At 40.3% G+C, this 26336-nt stretch overlaps 1 protein-coding gene across 1 annotated transcript in view; it reads right to left on the reverse strand.

Moving 5' to 3' along the window:
* Positions 1–25559, reverse strand: part of coro1ca (coronin, actin binding protein, 1Ca) — a 31085-nt gene extending 5526 nt beyond the window's left edge. The window contains exons 1-5 of the mRNA XM_030737249.1: positions 25429–25559; positions 12351–12547; positions 1987–2109; positions 422–551; positions 101–282 (exon numbers count right to left, since the gene is read on the reverse strand). Coding sequence (XP_030593109.1) covers positions 101–282; positions 422–551; positions 1987–2109; positions 12351–12545 — 630 coding nt within the window. The 5' untranslated portion in view covers positions 12546–12547; positions 25429–25559. The remainder of the gene's footprint in view (positions 1–100; positions 283–421; positions 552–1986; positions 2110–12350; positions 12548–25428) is intronic.
* Between the last annotated feature and the right edge of the window lie 777 nt (positions 25560–26336).

The raw sequence follows: 26336 nt of genomic DNA on the forward strand, positions 1-26336 counted from the left end.
TTGCAACTCAAAATCTCTGCACCTGTATTAATATTTACCATTTACACACTTCAATATGTACGCAGAAAATATAATAAAAAACAATTCGCAAACTGCTCACAGCGACAATCGTCTGCTGGCGGGGGTCAATAACACGGATGGACTTGTCCTTGCAGGCGGTGCAGATAAGGCTTCCATTGCGGTTCCAGCACACATTGTAAATGACATCAGGATGCATGTCCTCCAGGTTAATCATGGCCTCGCCGGTGCCCACGTTCCAGACGATTATCTGGTTGTCACAACCTGGTGACAAATTGAGGTAATGGTGAGCTGGACTGGACAGTAACAGCAGATTCACTCAAGATTTGTGTTCAATTTGATCTTCAGCAAGTTTAAAAAGGCAGCATTGTTTAATAGCTCTGAGAACAGCCAGAGCTCTTACCTGCACTAAGAAGAATGTTGCGCGCTGTTGGATGCCATGTGATAATGCCCACGCGCTTGGAGTGGCCCTCCAGTGCCACCACTGGCTCAGACATGGAAGTGACGAGGCCATTCTCGGGAATCTGCCACACCTGTAAAGACACCAGGAAGTGAGAAACTGAGAGCAGACAGTGAAACGTCCCTGGAGTTTGACAAAATCATTCATTCTAAAGGATTTCATTACAAATATGTCGAAGCCAGTCTAGCAATTTACAGTGTTACTGGATAAGGAAGAGCAGTAAACTGTAATTACCAAAAGAAACCAGAGGGGGGCGGCAGTCACTAAGAATTTACACCATGGGTTTTATAGACTAGGACACACAGACTTAACAAAATACAGTAAAGTTTGTTACACAAGACACTCAGAAAATACTGGTGCTTAATGAATAACGATAAGGAGCAGTGGGCATCTACTAAAGTGAAGTTGGGGAAAAACTCCAGATGTTACCCAGTGCCATAGTTAAGGGAATGACAGGAGAAGTAAGCGAGCATGTTTTTGGTTTAAATAAGAATGCCGAAAGGAAACCCACGCATGCAGGGGAGAACATGTAAACTCCACATGTTCAAGTCCAAACAGACCTGGAAGCCAGGATTCTCAGCATTGCCAAACCCAGCTCAAATTTCAGGAGATGTGTAGAAAAATGCAGTGGTAATTCCACACCTCAAAAGTGTTAATTAAGACTTCAGAATGTAAAGTACTGTTTTGTTTTGTTTAAGTTTGATACCATTTTTACTTTCATTCATTTGATCCACTTTGTCAGGACACTGCTGTACAAAAAGTATTTAAAGGTGGCTTATGTGAGTAATAATCCAAAGGGTATGCTTCGTGCAGCATTTTGAAAAAGAAATAATTGACACTCCAGCAAAGATTCACAGTTAGCTGTGCTGATGTCCAGCCTGCACTTTGCAATAACTCAATCTATTCCTTAACCTGTGGTTTAATGCCATCTACATTACAGTGCACATCTCCATCAGTCTGCTCTGCAGACCAGCTTGCCCACTCCTACCTAATCTAAACATTGCTGAGAGTCTTTTTAGGTTGTGAAATTTACAGTCACATGTCCTATGGTATGAAGAGCGGAACCAGCAAGGGTTCCTCTCTCTACATGGCTCACACTTCTGCAAACAAAATAAATAAATGCAGTGTGCTTGCTTTAGTGTGGGATTAACAGGAAGTTGGGACTTTCAGGTGAGGAAGTGGCTGCCACTTAAAACATGCTAAAAGTCTATTCCAGCCTTTATATACCAAATAAGGGCATATGGATGAAAGTACAACAGCAGCCTGAAAAGAGTCAGTGACCTCAGCTCAATAAAAAGCTAAATCATTCCCCAGCTCTGATTCCTACAACACATATTTGAGCCTAATCTAATCCAGAGGGTGAGGCCTGCAACCACTCATGAGTAACCACAGCCTGGCCTTTAGCTGTAAGAGCATGTAGTCTCTTGTCACTTACTATCTAAAGAATGTGTGCTGCTATTCACCTGAGGAGGTCTGAATTTATGTGAACTGAGTGAGGTGAGCCTTACCATCACGGTGCAGTCCTCTGAGCCGCTGGCAATGACCTGGTCATTGTGGGGGCACCAGTCAATGTCTAACACCGGACCTGTGTGACCACACACTGTGGGGTAGGATTTGTCAATGCGCCCTGTCTGTAAGAAAAAATACAGAAACAACAGAGTAATAAGATTAGTCTTAGTCTGGTCCTTAGAGAACATTATCCATGCTGAAGGAGTGAGCGTTTTGAAACAGGACAATTACAGGATAATCCTAAATCCTACCTGCAGCTCTCACACACACACACACACACACACACACACACACACACACACACACACACACACACACACGAACCCAAATTTTAAAAAAATTATTTAAAAGGATTCATCTTATATATATATTAAAAAAAATTAAACGACTCATGCAGTTTGAAAGGAATTACTTGTACATTTGCAATGAAAACAGACTATCAGAACCACAATGACAAAAATCAACCTTAGACCCATTAAAATGACTCCTTCAATTTTAATTTTTTAATTTGTGGACTGGGAAGAAACCAAATAAAGTGCATTTAAAAATAAAATTTAAGCAACCTCATGTACATTTTTTAAATTACAGTTTGGTGAGAAAATGCAGAGAATAAAATTAACTGGAGTCAGAAGCGTCTTCCAAACCAAAATAAATCGTAGTTTAGCATCACTGAAATCAAATTTAAAATATTAAGTCACATTACGTGACTTGATAAAACTATTTGAGCATGAAAAAGAAGACTAAATTGCTTAAGGCCAGAGAATTATCTGCCTTGATTTGTAACCTTCTCCTCAGCCAAAAAAAAAAAAGGCTTGGGTTTTGCTGGCATTACAGACAAACTCAGATTAGATTTAGCTCCTGCTGGACCACCCATAGTAATTAAGGATAGTTTTTAGTAGTGGCGTCACTACACAGCAGAATCACGCCAAGTGAATCTTAATTTTCCAAACCAATTTTTTTTTTGCTTTTAAATGGTAGCCCCAAATCAAGCATTACTATGCTCTTTATATAATCTAATTACACACATCTGACTAGAAGGCCACAAATGAATTTCTAATGCACCCACTGTACATCCTGTAAAAATCACACTGCAGATGGATTTCCCCTCTAAACCCTATGAGTCAGGAGAACCAGGTGATCTCTTTGCATTGTGAGGCGACCTATGCTCTAAAGCCTGGGTGACACGCCCTAGTCCTTGCTTGGTTCCTTGTGCCACTGCAGGGCCAGAGAAATGATGTCACCTATCGTGGAAAGAGTCCCTGTGCTGCAGACCTATTTAAAGCAACATGGCTCCTATAATACGAGGAGGAGTCCCTCACTGCCCACAGCTATTCTGCCATCACACTAGGAATAGCAACAAGAATGGCTTGACTTGAGCTACTAAATCCAAGAATTGTATATTCTGTAATGAGCCAGTGAGTCCTGGCTATAACTCAGGACCACTAGTGTGAGTCAAGTGACAGCCTCAGAGTTCAAACCATCAAAGTGGACCCACAAATTGTACATTATGGCATTTATAGCAAAACAACTTAATGTAGTTAAAGCTTTAAAAAGACAGCAGCAGTTAAATATAAACATTTTATTTCTGATTTACAGCAAAACAATAGTGTTCATAGAAACTAATTACAACCACTATAAACCAACTTGATGTATGATTGCTGGACACATTTCTGATACAAGTATTCATCACATTAGAGGATGGTAGTCTGGACTTCAAGAGTGCTTGCTTATTGTGTAGGCCTTCATGTCTTTAGATATTGACCCCACCACTCCACCCCAAGACACATCCCATCAGATGGCACTTCAAGCCTGCTGCATTCCTTTAGTAACATGACTCATATCTTAGAGGTCCAGATTGATGCAGAAGTTTACTGGGCCAGTCCAGACTTGCAGTGCCTGTACATCCAACTATGCAAACATGCATATCGCATTAAGTGACTGTGTGCTTTATGAAATATATTAGGCTCATACCCATACTGTCACCTTACATAAAGCTAAGCTGTGACACAAACTCCAACTCCAAGCTTAGCAATCAAAGTCCAGTGTATGTGAGAATGAACTCTGTATGTGTGTGGACATGTAGTATGAAGGGGAGAGAAGAAAAAAAAAAAAAAAAAAAAAAATCACAAGATCTTGCCTAAACCTCACCCTAGTGAACACACCCTAAAATCCACCCTGAAGCTGAGCGTACAATAAGCAGACTTTGACACTACTGTCAAAAAGGTTTCTGTGAGCTACCACCCGATACCAGATAACACTGCCATTACGAGAATAGACAGTTGTGAAATTGAATGTAATTTACCAAAGACCAAAATTATTTCTGTGCACATAATTTCATCACATACAAATGTATATTAGAGCATAGTAAAAAAGTATTTCTGCACAGGACTTCTCAAAGGCATTAGGAACCGGATGTAAAGCAGGAAGGACATGGACCGATGACCAGGTGTTTCAACAGAAGCTGCATAAACAAGTCTGGAAAAGAACAAACTGATCACAGAGAAAACAATCCAACATTTCAGAGCTATTTACATTACCCTAATTCTACAGTATTATACTAATTACAACATCCTATTTTACAGGATATGGAGATATTGTCCAAAATCATGCTTCCGTAGTATTAGGCTGGATGGGAATAATCACACTAAATTAGTAATTGTAGCACACATTTACATATTTTTAAATAGCACTAAAATGGTGGAGGCTCATATTAAGCATAGGCAAAGTTTAAGCACCAAAAAAAGCACCAAAAATCTCAGGCTTCAGACTGCGCTAGACTTTTTTTTTTTTTTAAATTAAACAAGCATAGCTCTGGTAGCAATCTGGACAGCAACACTGAGCTACTGCATCTTCTGTTTGTGAGACACAGCCAATCAGAAGACAGCTGGCTTAAAGGCAGGTGGCCTTATTTCAGAGAAAGAATGAACTGAGAGGCTGAAACGGCCCAATACGAAACAAAACAAAAATGTGGAGCTAAAAACATACAAAACAGTTCCAAACCTGTTGGTTACTTAGTCGGGAGTTACTGAAGTTAATAATGAACATTTAACTGGGGAAACTGTTTTCATTGTGACAATTTCAGCATTCAGTTTGTCTACTGCAAGAAGGCTGCTTATCTACTGCTGCATCCCAAACTACAAAGATGTTCTTTGCATATTATGACTCCTGTGTTCTCAGGGGCTGAGCTTAAAGACCAAACAAACAAGAGTAGCCCACATTACTGGCTGTTCCACATTTTTTTTGACATTACTCCATGATGACAGTACACTACTATAACACATAGATGATGGTCTCTATGCCTCTATGAGAGAACTTGTGAGTGAGAGTGTTGCTCACAAATGCAAAGGGAAAGTGAGACTGGGCTTCAGTCTCCAGCAGACGGGTGAGGTGGAGACCATGGACCTATGTCCACTAAAGCTGAGCTATTTTAGCTAGAGATGAGTTTTTAAGGGGTTAGTTAGTGCCAGGACTTTATCTTTAATTACCAACGACAGTTTACAGTTAGAAATAGTTATTGCGGATAGATGAAACTAGAAGCATGTATATTAAGTCCCCAAAGTTTAAGACCACCAATGGACGAAATCAGTGTTTAGACCTCATGATTCTTCTACAACAGCACAGTTTAAAAACATTAATCCATACTTTATGCTAAGGTCTACTTTGAACCTTGAAGTCCAGCTAACACTTCGATTAAACTCTGAATCTAGACCCAGCCAGGGCAAAAGAGGCCGACAGTTTGACCGGAGAGCCAGGCGTTCTTCACATTCCACACCTCAGCCTCAAGCAGCTCTGGTATGGGTATGACTAAAGAACACAAGAGGGCCATTAGGGTGTCATGTGTAACACCCTTTGCGGTGTTAATGGTGTTTTTATCTGATATCCACAATTAGGAATTTTAGGGTCTGTAGAGAGAACACAAGTGGCTTGCCTCAAGCCTGCAGAAAGTCATGATAGCATGATACACAAGACAGGAAGTCAGCTGGCACGGAGTGGAGCGACAATAATTGTTAGCATGGCCAACTAACAAGCAGCATAGCTGTACACAAGGTATTAGCCAACTCAAACCTCACTACAGTGGGACTACCCGTTTATAGCAGTACACTCAGTGGATACTGTGTATGTCTTATAGTGTGTCACATATTTGTGAAAATGCATTATTGTGTGTGTTTTTTTTCCCCCCACCCAGAGGCATAAAACAAAAGTTGTGAAAATGTTTCGTTACTACTTTCATTCCTGCGCTACAGCTACATGATTGTCCAACTTTCCAAGCCAGCACTAATTTGATTAACTTTCCATATCAAACCTTATAACTAGTAGTTCTTAAATGTCCCAGCTACTAGCAAAGCAAGGCAAATTGTTCTGTTAGGCTTCAAGAGCAAATGCAGAGATTCCTTATGACGACTTATCATCATCCGTAGATCCATCCATCCTTTCAACTGCTTATACAATTCAGGGTCACAAGGGGCTGGAGCCTATCACAGGGCTAACACTGACAAATGGACAACCTTTAATACTCACACTTACAACTAATCCAGAATCAAAAATTAACCTAATATGCAAATCTTTGGATAGATGGCCAGCAGAGCCTTCTTGCTGTAGGCCAACAGTGCTAACCATATCATCACTGTATTGCCTGCTTATTGGTTATTACAACCGATTCAGCTATAAACACTAAAGGATTGAGGGAAAAAAATGAGTAGACTAGCAAAAATACATTTTTCACAATTACTTGTTGCCACCTGCAGCAACTATCTGCTCCTCAGATGGGGTGGCTGATTTTCTGCACTCCTCTCTGCTTTGGGTCCCAACTGGCCAGCCTGTTAAGTTAAGTCAGGCGTTTCTATAGTTTGTGGATCGCCTCTGACTCAGTATTGCATGTATTAATGACATTTATTATAGTGGTTAGGCAGAGTATTTCTTCTAAACCATTTCAGTAATTCACTGCTGTATCTTATAAAGTTTCTCTCTTTGATGTTCTAGTGTACTCTACATTCTACAAGGGGTGCTTACTTTGATTTGCTAACTTGCAGTGCTCTGGCCCTTTCCTGCTGTCACACAGCAATATCCGAATTCATTTGATGTTCCAGTTGTAAATACTTAAAGTCAAGACCATATCCAACAACAACAACAACAACAACAACAACAACAACATGTGGCTTCAGATCACTTTTGGTTTGGGTATAGGTCAGCAGATTATTTAACCTGGGATGGATAGGTCAGTAATCCCCAGCAAATATGAATGCACTTTTGATCAGTAAATAACCCAGCCTTTAGTCCCTGCTCGTCCACATGCATTCAGAGAGACATAAGCAGCTTATTCTATGATGTATAGGGTTTTAGGGCCTTTTTTTGTCTGTTGTCAAAATAATTTACCTTAAAGAAATCATGGCATGTCACAACATCATCTTCATAACAGCACAATACAGAAGCAAGTTAAACTTATTACTGCAGGGCCAAAAGAAGAAAACAAACACAGCAGACCCATCTAAATGACAATTATGCACACTAGCTCAACCACTGGTCCATCCATCATCAGAACTGACAGGCACGACAGCCAAACAGTTACTTGTGCATTTCTGATTTGTAGCCATCTGAATCCCTAGCACTAAATAAAATGTCAGCATTTTCTTACAGCTAGTTATGATAATCTGACCCAAGAAATTTCACATCTGTGCAGTCGTTAAAAACATGCATAGGTTATGAGGAGGAAGACAAATCTGATGCACACAATCTTATACTGCCTCATGCTTTGATTATCATCTACATTTTTAATTAATTTTTACTCATTAAAATGTATCAAATTGGATTTGATGTCAATTCTTATCTGACAAAAGGTCTGAAATAAAAACATACCTAAACAAAAAGATTTAATCTGGCACATTTTTATTTAGTGCTGTTAATTTTTCACTGAAGATTATTCATTGGTTTTAAATCAGACAGGGTATGGAAGGCAACCATAATAGCCTAAACCAACCAGGAAAATAATCTGAAAGGCAACCAGCCTACAGGTACTAAAAGCGTGCTTTGCAACACAGAAGTCAGCATATTGTCAGGAACAAGGAACTGCACCAACATAAACCACGCCCACACTTAACAGCACGGGGCTGCGCTCAGCAGTCGAATACCTAACATGTCCATAACGACACTACAGACATTTGAATCCTTTGAGAGGAATGCCTGAGGCCTAGAAAACAACCAGTTGCATAGCAACAAGTAAGACTGCAGAAAATAAGGGTGAATCACATGCCGATGGATACAAAAGCATAACACTGAAACACACACGCACACACACAAAAAAGAAAAAAAAAAAAAAAAAAATGCATGAACGAGATTCCCTGAAGGCAAGAGAGGACATTCTTCTCATTCACACAAGGCCTGCACACTTCCTCTCTTTGCAGCTCAACATGTGATTCACACATGCACACCACTAGCAGGGTCTTCCATGCATGCTGTCCAGTGCCGCCAAGCGCTCCATGGAAATTTCCACTTTTACAAGTCTGCGGCTGTATGGTTGAGGCGAGCAGCTAAGGTAGAGATAAACAGCTGAGGCGTAAGTAGCAGCAGCTCCGTTACATCCGGAACGTTTTCCCAAGATTTACAACCACCTAATGATAGGCCGGGAATAATGCAAAACTACAAGCTGACTGTAAACCAGAGCCATATTTCATTGAACAAACAAACATACCTGTAGATACTGTACAAGTCTTATGAAAAACACTTTGAACTGAGTACTCCTTTGCCATTTTCTCACAGATCATAGTACAAAAAATGTTTACTCACAGTGTAAAGTAACAATTAGTTGGCTGGCTGTTACTGATGACTGACAGAGAGAACAGCATTTTCAGGATCTCTGGTGACAGACTGTGTAAGCTTTTCGATGCATTCAAATGAAAATCAAAGCTTTCATTTTGTTCTAGTAGTATCCAAATAGATATTATATACTCTCCAAGGAATGGCCTCTCCTCACATCTACTATGACCCAAGTACATGCTGTGATACAGTCGTGCACCTTTGGGTGAAAACTGGTAAAACCAATCTGCAACATATGAAATCAGAATCAGAATCAGATTTATTTTGGCCAAGTATGTTTACACACACACACACACACACACAAGGAATTTGGTTCCGGTTGATGGTGTCTCTCTAGTACTATACAGTGTCATATAATTCAACATAAATGCTATACTATATACAAATACAAATACAAATCTAAGAAAAGGAAGGAAGGTGCAGACATCCTACCCAAAGATTGCCCGTTATATTAATGCATTTAATAGATGTTTTTTTTTTTTTTTCCCTGCAGCAAAACTCAATAGCTTAAAACAATTTCATATTAGGGATTTGCTACTAAAAAAGTTAAAAAAAAAACAAACAAAAAAAAACTCGAGTTCACAGCTCATCACAGGAGTGATACTGATTATCACAATAAAATATTTAAATGTGGCATTTGGATATAGTGAGTGACTCATTGACAGAAACAACGTCTGACTCCAACCCAATTCTCTCATCTTGGCCGCTCTTCATATTTCGGCCTATCCCAGAATTCACATGTGTACTGACACTGCATGAAGCAGCCAATGGTAAGGCAGGGAGGAAATGGTCTTGGAAGGCTGTCAGGCAGGGAGCAGTGAATGACCATATATGGTAAAATCTGCAGTCAGCAGGACTGAGAGGCAGAAGCGGCAAAGGCAGAGGCAAAATGACCAAAGTATGGGGAAAGACCCTGGATATCATGCACACACAGCGCATTTTTGCATAAAGACACAGGAAGCGGCTAAAATGGCAGTAAAACTGTGAATATATGACAGAAGAGAAATAACATGCCACTGTGCAAACGCCCAGGGACTACTAACAGCACAGGCTGAGCAGTGAATAAATGGTACACTGAATCAAAACCCACACTCCAAATTTGATTGTTTCTGTACAGTGACAGACTGGAGACTGCCTGGAAAATAAGTGTGCTCATGGCTAAAACTGTATACACAACTGGGAATTTTTATAACACGCTCATGGTAGGATAAACCCAGGAGATTTCTATTTAAAAGAAATATAAATAAAAATTATATATATCACCAACACATTTGTGCTGACCAGAGAAGAGCAGCTATCAGGATCCCCCCCCCAAATTACGATCTAGCGGCTGTATTCACTTCCACAACTTCCTTCATATGGAAATCAGGGAATAAATTAGCAGGCATCCAGCTAAGAATGAGAAAGGGACAGATTGAAAGCATGAGGGAAGGGAATGACATGTGCGAAGCTAGACATCTGATCCCCTTTCTATAAATCCCCATTTTCTCTCAGGAAAAAGCAACAATACTCATGGCTGTGCTGAGTCAGGACAGCCTGCCGCGCTAACCCACAACCTAGTGAGTCACACAAAAGTGCCACCCCCACGAGGTCAGGTCACAGATCTGAATTTTAGGTGATGCTTTTTATTTATCCAAAAAAGCAGTTTGAGGACAAAACGAGTATTTTTTCCCTATGAGCTTGCATGACAGTAACAAAGACAGTGCACAGTTACTTATGGCTTAATTGCGAAGGGAGAAGGTGCATCATCACACTTCTGTCTTCCCCCCAAGCCAAAGTGGCATTATGACAAAGGGCTGCACTGGGAGTAAGCATGGGACAAAGGCCCTGAGCAGCTGGCTGCCCACAGAGACTAGGAGCGCGACAGTACAGGCAGATGGGTTAGCTGCACAGATGCACCCTCAAATTAGCGGGGGGTGGGGTGGGCGGGTGAGGACATTGAGGGGACGTGCATCCTTACAAAAAAAAAAAAAAAAGTAAAATGAGGCCCAAAAATCTGAAACTCTCTTCAATAGTTTTATCCATAAAGCAGAGCTTTTTACACTTTTTACAGCACAAAAAAGCAGGCTAATCTCCAAAAGATTTGCTATTATCCATTTATAATTGAAAATATGTGAAATAGGGTTTTTCCCCATGTAGTCTATTATCAATGATCTTAAGTGCAGAGATCAACTCGAGACTGCAGAGTGGTAGATCAGTATTACTCATACAATTTGCAAGAACAGACATGTCCCACTTTTGAGACCTGCATTACCAACTGAGGCTATACTGAGATTTCCAGATGGACCTGCTTTGTCAGAAAAATTCATTTGAGAATAGCAAGGTCATAAAGACTTGAAATAGGGAAGAAAAAAAAAGTAATTTCAAAAGTAAATGCTCATTAACTTAAGCTTAAACATTAATACTAATTCTAGGTTTCTGATAACAGATTAATTAATAATCATTATGCTAAACTGTAAAACTGATTTGGTAGCAAAAATGCTGGTCAAAGTATCCAACCATAACATGCATACTCACACTTGAAGGACTAGTTTGTCAGGGCTGCCAGCAAATATGTGGGAAGATCTGAAAGTTTCACTTGAGGAAACTGCCTGGAGGTTTTCTCTGTACAGAAAGACCTCACTCTCTCCACTTTTTTAATTCAGCAGTGAAAGCAGACTTTGTTCAGGAGACACACCACTACTGTACTGCAGCACGGCATGCAAAGGGAACCTCAGTAACACACACACACACACACACACAAAGAGGAGAACGCAGGAGGAGTGTGAACCCGTTCGAGCTCGCAGCCCACCTCCAGTACAAGCTTTGTATTGAATAAGGTGCTGAGAGGTGTTAAGCTGTGTGATGACAGGCCTAAGGATCAAGTCCCCAGTGCCAGGGCCTGCTCATATGACATGGCAGTGTAGTGGTGTTCACTAATTACAGGTCCAGGGTAGATCTGTCAACAGTATTGCAGTGCTTATGTCACTCAGTGTCAGGACTTGCCACTTGGCCACTGCCTGGAGCTGGCAAACAAACGCAAGCAGCCAGCAATTCAACACTATCAAACACAATAGCAGCCAAGTGCTCTCTGTGGGACATGCCAGAACATTTGACCTCTATTGCACCTTCATTAACCTAATTATGGCAGAAGGTTAAAACAAAAGGGAGGCACGTACAGTCTTCACTAAGCTAACTTGTTTACAGCCAAACACTCATCAAATGCCCAGCCCAAGAGTGAGTGATTCATTACATAGTGGCAAGGATCAGGAGTGTGTTCGCTCCAGGGTTTGGTGTAGCCTCTATTGTACACAAGTGGCCTGTGTAAAACAACTCAGTGTTAAACATTAATCCCACGGTTTATAGTTCAACTTTAGATTCATATTACCCCAAATATAATCAGGAAGCACTACCATCATGTAGTAAAGAGTATGATTAAAAAAAGCAGTGGATGCAAACATGCTTACACATTCAGTTCACTCCACTTGCTTGTCACAGCCCAGTTGCAAAGGGAACACCTCACACTAACACACACACACACACACACACACACACACACACACACTAAACTCACCTTGTGTAGAGGGAGGACGAGGAAAGCTCCACCACCGCTGGCCTCAATAATTATAGCAACAAACTTGGGGTTGACTGCACAGAAGGCGCTGTCCCATGTGACCCTTGAGACCCGAATATCATCGTAGCACTGGTCATTCTTCACCGCCTGGCCAAAGACGTGACGGAATTTGCTCTGCCGTACGACTCGTCTCATATCTGCAGACAACGACAGCGAGCACATTTATTTAAAGACATACCGTTACTGTTGTGTTTGTTAAACCTCTTCATATCAGGAGAGGTAAGTGTTGACTGGAATATGCACCAACACAAATCAAGAGTACGTGAGTTAGTGAAAGACTTGAGAACATGAGAAACTAATGCGTTCAGCACATTTGTGATAACAGACTGAGAACATTAGAGATATAGATGACTCTCCCTTTGAAGGTGTCGCAATGCAGTCTCTCTGACTATATCAGAGAATCAGAGCACCATGCACATTTCAGATTGTAAAATATGAATTAATCATCCTATTTTTACAAGGAATTAAGGAGGCTACAGCAAAATAAGATTGTATGCTTTTATTGTTTCTCCTCATGTCTGGATCACACAGCAAGCATGTTGTTCAACCAAAAAATGACATGTGGATCAATTTCAGGTGAGCAAGGTACTGATCTATAAGTTAACTTGAACAGAAAAAGATGTTTCACAAGATTTTAAAGACTTCAAGCTCTTTCCACTGCCCCCCTTCTCCCTTAAATCCTCCACTGTGCCAAACACTAAACTTGTGATATACTAACATCATGCATCTATGGCACATTTTTAAAAAGAACTACTTCTAAAGGAAAATAGGACATACCCAGTCCAAACAAAAACAGACTTTGCAGTTGGTCCAGCTAAAATCTTCACCAAGACAACAATCTGCTGGCAGACAAAAGCGCTCTGGAAAACATGCTCATTCAAAAGCTTCAAGTTCCCCTGCTCTGCCACCAATAACAGACCACTTCCAAAGATAATGGTAAGCCATCCAACTTCAGACAAACAACTGAACCAGGTCCAATCTTACCAAAACCTATAGATAGGCAAACACTCTTGGGTGGGTTTTGGACTTCGACTCCTTAATTCTTTTTTTTTTTTTTTTCCCCTTTCTTTTTTTTTTTTTTAATATTGCACATGGGAATAGTTTCAAAGCCTGAATCACCATGACCAAAGCACTGCACAGGATGTGGGACATGTTTTGAAGGTGGTTTTCCACTGTGTGTGTGCACACAAAAGAGGGAGCGAGAGAGAGAGAGAGAGAGAGCGAGCGAGAGAGAGAGGGGGAAAGAATGACTACGAGCGAGAAACACTTGTGTGGCATGTTTCCGACAGAACAAGGATCACAACACAAGCAGGAAGTTCGTCCTGTTGAGCGCTGTGGGAGTGTCCGAACAGCCATAAAACAAGTATAAAATGTCTTTAAATAGATGAATACACAAGTTATAACCAAGCTAAAAATTCTCATTTGTTCAAATTGAACAGTTAGTTACATTTTTAATCGCAAGTTTCAATCTTGCACAAAGTAAGGGTTTTGAGGAGTCTTCCCTACGTACATTTATCTGGGTCAGGTGTGCTTTTCTGTAGGAAACACAAACTTGGTGTTTCTTTCCAGAAGTAATCAAGAGCTGACTAACTTCCTGATCCCTTCCATCTCCAAGGCAAGAAAGGGATCATCCTACAAAGACATTCAAAGGAAATGATTCTCCAACTTCACAAAACCTTATATGATCAACTGTAATTACGTTTCATGTTTGTCAAAAATGAAAAGGGGGGGAGGTTGTGTCTTCCAGTAATGTGATCGCAATCTAGGACAACACTTAACAGGAAAACTTTGTGAGAGCCGAGCCTTGTTTGCGTACCTGTACGGCTTTGTGTCACGTAACTTTATGTCAACAGAAACTGAAATCAGATACCTGCCTGGAGGGAAACGTGCTGACGGTGCCAAAACAAAAGGCAGGCAGGCTTTTATTTGACTAAAGTTCTTTTAATTACAGGTGAATGTTCTGATTATTATTTCAAGCCTTTTTTCTTATGCATCTCTTCTACTGACATACAGAAAAGAGCCTCGGCATACATTATCAGGTATGTATATATAGAGCAGCAATCTCACAGATCTTCTTCCAGAAATATTCCTAAATGAATTAATAAAAATGGAATAATAATTTATGACATATGTTTTCCTCATAAATAATTCCCTGATTTTTTTAAAAAGAAGTTTGTACTTGAAAGATGACTTTAAAAAGAATTTCCAATGTCAAATTTTACTATTTTACTACATACTTTATTCTACACAGTGAGGGTCCAAGAAAAGTGACACTGACCAAAAACACATTTGAGTGAAGATAATCTACGTGCACCATATGCATTAGACAAATCAGATATGATGGCGTGACAGCTTGAGGTCAAGATATGGTATGAATGTGGGAGTGAACAAAGAGTGCACAGCAGGTGTTTAGACGGGGCTTAAGAATCACATGTTTTTGTTGTAGTGGTGATGGCTGTCAATGCGCAGAAATATGAATTTATTTCATACTTGGTTTTCCTGCATAGAACCTTTGGGCACCAAAGATGTTTTAGCCAGCACCCAAGGAAAGTCATCTGCACTATAACATGGATTTTCATTTACTTTAGCATAACAGGAAAGTATCAAGTGGTCAAAAACAACAGTAACCATATTTAACAGAAAACTATGAATTTTTCTAACATGTTGATTTTACTGAATAATTGTGCTTTGTCACCATAGTGTGGCTAGACTTTAGACTCGAGTGTAAGCGTCAATGATATCTCAAGTACAGGGGGCTCAGAGATTACCTGACTGTCTATAGGGAGATGATGCAACACATTGAAAATTTAATACTTTCCGGCAAAATCTTTGAGAAAATAAAATTAAATAAAAAAAAACAAACAAATTCTTTGCTTGTGGTTTTGATTTGTTCTACTCCTATACCAGCTCTGATGGGCAGGTTTTGTTTGTTTGGTGATGCCTATCTTTTGGGAGAATACTACAGCGAGTCTGGCACGCCTTCAGCACCAGTATGAGCGGTGATGAGGCTGTGGTGACATAGCCGATATGCAACACAACCAATGTGGCAACCATATGATTACCGGGCCTTGTAATATAGGTTTGTTTGGGATTTTTTTTTTTTTTTTTTTTGGCTTTCAGAGTAACAAACTGATATTTGGTCCAAATATCAAATCATGCAGCCCTGTTCATAATCTCAAAATACAAATTGCTCACCATCTTGCAAAATCAGAATACAATGAGCACGGATTGACCAGCATGACTTTACATCCACATGACACTGAACTGTACTGAGAGCCAGACTAATTAGAAAACTGCGAAAGATGAGAAGCAGAGCTGTATTTGGAGTTTTATCTACACTGACACCCTGCCTCTCAACTACTAATGCTCAGGAACTACTTGGGCATTGTTGATGCAAAAAGAAGAATGAGCATGTGGCTGATTCCTAACCTTAAATGTAAACTGGTGGACTATTTAAGTGATATGTGTTTCTTTTGTTTGAAAATCTGAGGCAACCCTACCTATCAGGCTAATCAGGTGCAGCTGAGTTTTAAAATCCCAGAAGAAAGGCTCTTAGTCGCACTATGATCAGCATGACAAGCAGCAGGAAAAGGTCCAGTATCACGTGTTACTGTTGTAATGACAAACTACTACAAAGTGATAAATATTCTGAGGAACAATTGTTTATACTACCAATGTTTAATCAAACCAGACCAATTCATTGTTCCCTAGATTGGCTGTGAAACCTTAATGGAGAGGGATGGGCAGTGTACACAGTGTAGGTCAGAGCAGAATGGGTGGGGTTGCAGTTGATTATACAACACTGGCTCCTGGTGAATAGGCTATGTTGTGTGTTAGGGACATGTCCTAACAACATTTAATTTCCACAGACTTTTGAGCCTCACTGCAGTCACCTCCAGACAAGCTTTACATTTATTCCAGAAGCACTGCACTTTATATATATAAAAAAAAAAAAAAAAATGACTACCAGTGGTTTTGCACTAGGACTACATTCAGACTCATGTTGAAATGCTCATAACTTCAGGCTTTCTCTGGTGATCAATTAATTAGCAGTTAGCGGGAGCAACTCCCCAGCTGGGAGCCATTAAACAATTGCAGAAGAGGATTGTGCAACAAAAGTGCATAATTAGAAGTGAGGCAGTCAATCTTGGGACTACAATATTTGTGTTAGTTTTATGATGTTTTGTTCTGGAACAAATAACTCACATAGTTCATATACACTGTGATTTATTCACCCAGTCTCTTAAACAGCAGTTGAATTTTCCATCTCAAAGGAAAAACCTATAATATGCATTGTTTTAAATACTCCCCCCACTTCAGTTTTTTGCCATTTTGACTGTAGGTAAATAAGGACCAAGGACCAAGCTCAGCTGTTGACAAGAGGAGGGACAGAAGAGAAGTAGTAGCGCCACAGCTGAACTGAACCATCACAGCAGAAGTAATCCAATCATGCCATTTCCAAAAGCAGAAAAAATCAGTTATGTCTGGTCCAGTTACAATGTTGGCATGTGCTTGGTTCTGAATACACATATAAAGCAACCATCACTGCACCAGTTTTCCTTGTTCAGTAGAGCATATGATACTGAATGTGTTAAATTTCGAAGTGAACGATAATCTTTTCTTATCTGCAAAAACAGCAAAAGTCAACTTAAAAAAAAAACAAAAAAACTTCCAAATAATGACTTCTAAATATTTAAATTGATCACAGCTGCAAATTGTAGCTATTTAATGTCAAGTTTTTATGACCCATGCACGTTCCCAAGAATCAATGTCAATGATCCTGACACAGACATGTAACAAAGTCAGCAGGGCCTGTGTTGAGGCAGCAAAGACTTGGAACTGGACTGACAGCCTCAGACATACATCAGTGATATAGAGGCACTCCTTGGGGGAATGCTGGGTGTGTTCAATGATAGTCTTCTGAGATTTACAGTTCACCGATCAACCCTAACCCCCCCCCCCCCCCCCCCCCCCAAAAAAAATATGTTGGGCAAATAACATGAAAGCAGAGCCATGCACCTTATTGCCTTCTGAGCCAGAAGAGCTGAGCCTGATGTGCAGAGACAGGACGAGGACTCCACAGCCTGAGGAAATGACTGACAGGAGTGGCACCAGTGTGACACAGATTTTAGAATCCTTGTCTGGATTCCACAACTGCACTCACATCTGACACTGTTAAGGAACCAATTGGCATTCCAGTCATGTGGAACCAGTATCAAGCAATAGACAATACTACCTTTAGGAACAGCAGAGTTCCTAAATCCAAGGTTTCCTTTGGTTTGTGCTAGATTGGTCCCTCAGGTGGAAGGATGCTCTACTCTGCCATGCCAGGCTGTTTCGCTATTAGGAAACAGATTATGCTCTGGGAATCTATTGTCACTTAACACTGATCCGTGAAGAAAGTAGGTGACCACTATCTAAGGAAATATAAATGCCTCCCTTTACTTTGTGTGTTATAAAACTTTGACAGTCATCCACTGAGGCACAACCTCAGTGACAGGAGACATTTAATGCTGCCCAGCCCTGCCACAGTCACTTATGTTCACACATTCCAGTTAAAGCATAGGCCACCCCAATCTGTCAACAGCTATTTGTGCTCCAACCGGTTTCCTATTGACACGGCTAACGCACAATAACTTTACTACATATCATTGCACTACTGCAATAATAAAAAGAGTTGCAGTAAAGAGGCTCTCCGCCATGGTAGGTAACCCACAATAAGACTGAAACCCAAACATAACAAAGCTCTTCTGAGCAACACAAAACAAGAGTAAACAATATTTGTCAATTAAAACTCTACTTGCAGGCTTTCTATCTTTTTAAATCACTTTAGTGTCAGGGTGAAAAACAATGCTTGCCGCTCTGTTTTACAGTGTGCTTGCCGCTTGGTGAGTAAGATGTGACATAACATGAAAATCCCAGTCACAAATGAGGATGAGCTGATGTTGGAGAGGGAGGGGCAAATTAGAGCAGATTTACAGACAGAGCCTCAACGGTCTCACAACACTCACTACAGAAAACTGCTGCATGAATTACCTCACACTATTTCCATAGCCATCAGGGCGTGTACAGGTATACAGAAGTTAAATTTAAAGGTATTTTAGAACCTCTAACATCATTTTTAAATGAAATTTAAGACCAAACCTGTGATAGAAATACACATCAAAAATGAAAATATATTATTTTCATGTTAAGTTCAGAAATGAACAAATAGCACCACCTTGTTAAACACAGCCCATGTCACTGCTGGCCATGTATGCACACTTAGCTACCAAATGGCATGCTAATATGGTGGGAATCCAAAGAGAAAGGTGCATGGGATCGTATTTTACAGTCAAAAATTTTCATGTTGCACTTTTAGGAACAGTCTTTATAATCTTTCTCACACTCCGATACCCTCACTACACACAGACACACACACAAAAACAATGATGTCGCCTCATTGCTTTTCACACACTGGCTAACTTTTGCCTTTTGTCACCAAGACCGCACGAGACGCCACCTAAATCCCCTTCCCGTAACCAAGGCCACGGACCACTATTGTAATCAGATTCCAGCTACATTCCAGCAAATTTTGAAACAATGAGATAACGTGCTGCTTCCCCCCCGCCCCCCCACCTCTGCGACCCCAAGTCACCATGCAATCTGTGCTTTCATACGTTAGAACAGAAAATAATATGCAAATAGTGTTTCAAGGAATGCAACTGTATTACTTTACAGTTTGTAGACAAAATCGTGAGGACTGAGTGATAAAATGTTAGAAATAATAATCATGAAATAACTTTCTTTGATACTGTATGCTGATCATATGATACCTGGTCAATACAAAGTCTAGAATTCATTCCACCCATCTTTTGACAGACAACACGAAAGACCAATGACAATGAGACAGCACCATGTGTCAATGTTTGCATGCAGCTGTGCACACCAGTAAAGTGTGAGTCAGCTGAGACTAGATGACAATAGAAAATGATGAAAACTCGAGCAACAGTGTTACCGAAGAAGACATCCCAACGGACACATTCACGAAAAAGGAAAAAAAAAAAAAAAAAAAAAAAAAAAAAAAGGATCAGAGGAATTCTGTAGTGTGGAGATATTTTAGCTATTCTGCATGTTTGATTTGGCAAATTTTTATGCCAGATGCTCTTCCTGACACAACCCTTCCCATTTATCCAGGTTTTGGGATGGACACTAGGAGTACACTGGCTTGTGACCAGGTGGAAGAGAACCTGGAGCGGTGGAGGCATACTCTGGAGAGAAGAGGAATGAAAGCCAGCTGCCGCAAGACAGAATGCCTTACGTGTGAATGAGAGGTAGGCAGATGTAACAGCGAAGCTGCAAGGAGCAGAGGTAGTGCAGGTAAATGAGCTTAAATACTTGGGGTCAACCATTGAAAGCAATGGACAGTGCACAAGAGAGATGAAGAAGACAGCACAGGCAGGGTGGAGACAAGTGTTGGGGGTGATTTGTGACGGGAGGACAGCAGCATGAGTGAAAAGGAAGGTTCACCAGATGGTAGTGAGACCTGCTATGATGTATGGTTTGGAGATGGTGGCACTAACAAAAAGACAAAAAGCTGAGCTGAAGGTGGCAGAGCTGAAGACCTTAAGGTTTTAGTTGGTAGTGATCAGGATGGACAGGATTAGAAATGAGTACATCAGAGCTCAGGCCAAGACATGTACAGAGTAGGGATAGTGGGTATATTAGACAAAGGATGTTGAATATTGAGCCGCCAGGAAGGAAGACAATAGGAAGATCACAGGGAAGATTCATGGCTATAGTGACAAGCAAAAGGTTGGTGTGACCAAGGAAGAGGATACTCGGGAAAGGTTGAGATGGAGCCAGATGATCCGCTGCGGCGACCCCTAAAGGAAGCAGCTGAAACAAGAGGGAGGAGGAAATATTTTGGCTATTTAAAGTCTAACAAAGAAGCAAAGCAGCATGCACTACAAGCTGTGCCCCCCCACCCCCCACAAAGGCAGGTAAAAGCACTACAAGCCATGATGCTACTATTGCACAGTCAAAAACGCTGGATTTAAGCAGCTGATTAAAGTAACTGACCCTTGATACCAACGCCCTGGCCATAAACTTCTCTCAGACAGCACTTTCACAGCTACACACGGAGTGTAGAGAGACTAGGGCTGCTCAATTATAAATGAATCATTATAAATGAAACACAAATAAATAAATAGAAAGGTAATGCCAGTTATGATTTATTTTAGGAAAAAAAAAAAAATAGGACCAAGTTATTTAGACCAATTAAATGTGCTCACATTTAAGTGCCACAACATACTGACAGATCTTGTACATGTATTCAAAAGGTTTGGTATTGACATTGGTAAGGCGTAGTTATGGTGTAGAGTTCCCGCTCGATAATTAACGGTAATTAACATGTAATGCACCTGCGTAAGTGCTGGCAATGTCGCTGGCCACTTGAGTGGCTTGCGATGTAGGCAAAGACTCAACGCTGCAGAATAAATCAGGGCCAAGTGTATACAGAATGTAATGTGACAAAATCATTTTAATAATAATAATCGTTTTTTGTTAATTACACTGTTTTTGTAATCAATTGGAGCCAAAATCAAAATTGAAATCAAATTTTGATTAATTGCAGAGCCCTAAGAGAGACGGCTGAAGAGATGTGTCATACTTTCACCACCACACTGGATTTGTGGTCAAGTCCCAAATCTGATCCATATACGAGCCTCACTGTCCATTTTAATGACAGTACTGCTCTTCTTGTTCCCTCCCCCTTGAAGCATAAGTGGACCAGAATCGAGTCAATGTGTCAGTTTTGTTTATGCGCTCCTTTGTTTACAATTCAGTTTCTTGAATTCATACCGAGGATATATGCAGAATGTTTTTTGTCTATTTGTGTGTCTATTTGTTTTCCAACAATTTAAAACCATTTGATACGGTACAAAAGAAATTATAGGGTATAGGGTTTTTAAAATATATTATTTTGTGTTAAAAGTTACTTTGTCACTGAGCAAGAATTAAATTTTCCATTTTGTTGTCCTCTCCTTTAATAAAGGAAAAATTAAGATTTTTCCTTTATTATATATACACCTATTTATTTAAAATACAGTATAATGTTTTACAGCACATTTCCCGTGTTCAACGTCTGATAAAAATAAATTCTTAAACTAAAATTAACCTTATATCTTCACTTCTCACTGAGGAGTAAAGGGGAACCTTTAAGCTTGACAGCAATAGTGATCTGATACATACACTGACAGATTTATGGAAAAAATTATCATGATAAGATCCCCCCCCATACTGCTCAGCTCCAGAAATAAATTAGATTTATTTCTAGAGCTGCACAGAACCAATTACTAGTTAAAAATCACATACCTCAGATACTGCATTTAATATTTATGAAAAGACTGACACTGGATATTTTCCAGCTTCCTCATTCCATAAGAAAAAAAATGTTTAATGTGACACTGGCCATGCCTCAGTGTGTACTCAGCTTAGCCCTCCATCCAAACTCTTTATCACTTTCTGCTCTGTGAGACTTAAAGGACTAAATCCCAAACTTCTTATCCTACTTAGAAGTCAGGATTTAACAGAGACCACTTTAAAGTCTTAGAAAATTACTCACAACAGGGAAAAAAAAAAAAAAAAAAAAAAAAAAACCCTAGTTTTTGTTAATGTTCGTGAGTGGGATTACATTTATCTGTCTACGTAGTTTCCTTTTCCCATGAGACAATCTACAAGATGAGCCAAATGAGAAGGAAACCAAAATCCCCAAACGTGCTCACTCCTCAACTCTTAAAATCTGCTCAATATTACTGCCACAGTGCATAAAGCATATTCCTTCCTCATTAACTATCTCCCCCTCCCCCAGCGAATAATGCACACACCACTGCTCTATTTCAACAGATGTTGGCAGTGGTGGCAGTAAAGACCAATGGATAAAACAGAATTAGTCTGACTGCACCTGCTGCAACTGCTCAGCTACAATGAATTACAAAACTAAAGACCAACAAAAACAGGAGTGAGGGCTTAACTTCACTCTTCAATACAAGAAAGAAACTTCAGGTCAAAGAAACACAAACATATCAAAACAAAACAGAACAGTATTTAGATGTATGCGTTTACCAAACAGAGACCATTGGCCTGCTTTCACAATATGCGTTTGTTATGGAGGCAGCTTGTGCGTCTGTTCCTACTGTTCAGACAATTAGCAGTGCAGATTTAGCCAGGTGTCTCTCTCATCTACTAGTCCAGTCCAAACAAGCAGACGCACTACTGTACTTGCATTTCATGTTGAACATGTCTGGCATAAAGTTATCTGTACATGTAGGAACAGAGATAACATCTTGCACAGGCAGGACAGAGGTATGTCAAACCCGTTAAACGAATGGAATCTTTGATGCAGTGGCCAAATTGATGACTAAATGTTTAATTTCTTTTGATATAATGTCAAAGCATCTAAGCCACTTTACGTCTAATGTACACATTAGGTGTTTTTGGATCAAAGAGTATTGAGTCCCACTGGGCTGGTCCCCCAAAAACTACATACCCAGAACTATTTTTTTTGTGTGTGTGTATCTCCATTCACAACACCAATAGGAGCACATGGAGGCATCTATGGTTGGAGCAGTGTGTTTTTTTGGTTTGGTGTCAGTTTTGTAATAATATAAAATTGCAAAAGAAGCCCGCAGTCAGTAATCTAATCTAAAAATCAATCTAGAAGCCTACTATAGAATCCTTTGTGGCCAGCTTCTCAGCATATGCTGGTCCTTGACCAAGGACAGCGACCAGTAAGTCATACCATGAGAAACTTTTGCTTCCTATTTCGAGTTCATGATTTTCTCTTGATGTTGTTTTACTGTGTGTGGATGCTGCAGGGAGCTGAGATTAAATGCTAGCATTTTTGGGGTTTTTTTTTAAGACTTTGCTGCATTTTCGCCACCACATTTCAACCTGTTTTTTGTCATCTTGTGCTGAAAAGACCCCAGAAATGAGATTCTAATCATTTTCATATTTCCTACTTTCTGCGGTGTGGTCAAATAAAAAAGAAGAACCACGAAGAGGTTTCTCCAGTCCGAAAGTGCTTATTCTGTATTTCCCTGAAAAAGAAACACAACCACTTGTTTAAAAATCACCAGATGGGAAGCGCTTGATTTAGAGACATCAACACTAATTAAATAAATGTAATGGACATGCTGGATACCATATTATTTTCATGTAATTCACAATGTTTAAAATGCGCTTGAGTGTTCACCACAGCCCACACGAAAGTGCCTTGCTGCAGCTGATAGGAACCAACACTCCCTCACATCTTATGCTCAGTTTCCCTCTGCTTCCTGACCCACTTCCTCTCTCAGCCCAGCCATAGGAAGGCAGGCTATGCACTTCGCAAGACCTTGCGCTGCAGCACAACATGCAGAGGTTGATGCGTTTGGAATGGTTAACAAGTCTAAACACAGCTGTAGCACTGCTGACCTCGGGGTCGCTCCGTCAGCCTTCACCTGCTTTTGTGACCCCCAGCAAGATTCGTGTGTGTGTGTGTGTGTGGGGGGGGGGCTCCTTCAACTCCACAGCTAATTACGCATGGGAGCTGAGTAACCTAGTTCAAGACAGGGGCCAAGTATGTAAGTCATGCTGCCCTTTTGGCACACTAACCACAGTCATTACAATTCAAACTACCCTATTGTCATGAACAAGCAAATGAGCCTGTGGTGGCACACAGACAGAGTAGTTACACAAAGGAGTATTTGGGAATTCATGCCGCCACTAGTGACTCTTTACAGAGACTACTTACGACTACCAAGTGGGAATAATCGAAGCAGCATCGAGTATTTAATTTTCTCTCCACAACCTTCATGTTTGGAACCAATAATGGTAATAAATCATTACCAATATTGGTATTTGTTTTGATTGATTTCAGTCATTCTATAAAGTTTAAAAAAAAAAAAAAAAAAAGTCTCCGGTCCAGGTGTTTGCTACGGCTCTCTGTTCAATGCACCTGTTTACTGAATATGTATTAGCAATATAATGAAGTTAAAGATCTTGGCTTGAGAAGCAACACTTGCAAAACACAGTATGTCCCTGTCAAAAAAAACAAAACAAAACCCCTCATTTATTAATGGGAACACCCATTTAATTACATTACATTTGTGGTCCAGCTGTGGGCAGTTTAATTAAAATATTGATGCAATACATCGTACTTGAATGCAAGTCAAACAACACTTGCATATAAAGTAACCTATGTTGATTTGATTTAAACATAATGGCAGCAATCCCTTTTGTGCTGTTCATACATGGGTTTTTTTTTTAATAGCTCTCCACGTGTTATGAAGCAGAGCCGGTTTGGTAGTGGTGGTGATGGTGGTGTGGTGGAGGAGGGAGGACGCAGTAATCTATTCAACTGGGATGTGCATCCACTTTCATGCTTTGACTCCTATTTATCTTCCATACCACTGTGTTAGTGGGTCAAGCCTTAAATAGCAGCATCTGCATTGGATACAGTGGACTCCGAGGGGATAATTTGATGTATGTGTAAATGGAAGACTTAATATTTGGATATTTTTGGAGCCCATTGTTCAGTTTGAAGAGAATACAATGACGCCAGCAATAAATGCCAGGGGGCAGGGCGCGGTTGCACCTCCGTGTATGTGGGTCTACCGTTTGGAAGATAAGTTTTCCTGCCGCACTATGGCTAGCCACCCCACCCCGATCCGTAACGTACAAACAGCACATTTCCTCCCTCGAAACCCTCTCAAAGACCAAAAGGAACAAAAACATATTTGTCTGTGGATTAAAAACTTTTTCCAACACGGTCACTTAACTGCCGCTGAAGGCTAGCTTTACCAAAAAAAAAAAAATGTTCCCATTACACAGACTGTCCTGATTCATTTTAGCTAGCGCATGCACTTTCGTGTCTGGACTGCTGTAGTTGGGTGAAGGAAAAAAAAAAAAAAAAAAAAAAACGAGGATCGCCGCAAGCAATTTAACAGAGGGAAGCAAACTGAAATCTCTTAAATAATCCATATGATCTTTAACCTACCTTCTGAGAGGAAAATGTAAGTATTCCCGAAAGCCGAATGAAATACCACAAAACCCAACGCGTATCCCAACTGATTCTTCCTCCCTCTGCCGGAGCCGCCGCTGCTGCGCTGACACTAGCCGCTCTCTGTGTGCTCTTTCCCCTCACCGCAGCAAGCCCCGCCCCTCCGCTGGTTTGGCGAGCGCAGTGTGGAGAACCGTCTTTGAAGGACAGTGCCAAGAGCCAATCAGAGGCATAGAATTCACACCTCCTTTCTTCAGGTTCCCACTTAATGAAAATTAATCTTAAATTGTGTGTGCATAACGGCGTCACATCATTTTAAGTGATGTTCCTCCTATTATCCATTTACTACATACTGTCATTATATAAATATTTTTCTACAGTCATTTAGAAAACCACCATTTGCCTGCCTGTGTGGATGAACTGACAAATGCAGCTATTTAATGATCCAGGAGGGTTCATAATTTGGCATAAGGCTGTTGCAATAATAGCTGAATAGCCTGAATTTATGTATGCACATCCACCTGCAAGATGACTGACACGTGCATGTGGCTAAGTGGATCCATATAACAAAGTAGCTTGGATTAAATTTCTTAGGCTGCTTCTAATGTCGATGAGGATAAAGTGTTATTCCACATACAATAGAGAATAAAGCAATAGCAATACTTGCACAAAATAACTGTTCTACACCCCATTGTATAGTACTGAAATTACATTTCAAATCTCCACAAGAACACAATGTACCCCGAGTGTAATACAGCACCACAAGATGGAGTTATTTCACAAATCCAGAGATTTCCTACAACAGAAAACAGCTGTGGTGTACCATGTATCCTTTCCCAGCATTTTAGGGCTCATATACCAGGAAAGTGGACTTCAATAATAACTGACATTGATGAATTTGCCTG

This window comes from Archocentrus centrarchus, chromosome 9 (genome assembly GCF_007364275.1).
Source record: "Archocentrus centrarchus isolate MPI-CPG fArcCen1 chromosome 9, fArcCen1, whole genome shotgun sequence".
Taxonomy (NCBI): domain Eukaryota; kingdom Metazoa; phylum Chordata; class Actinopteri; order Cichliformes; family Cichlidae; genus Archocentrus; species Archocentrus centrarchus.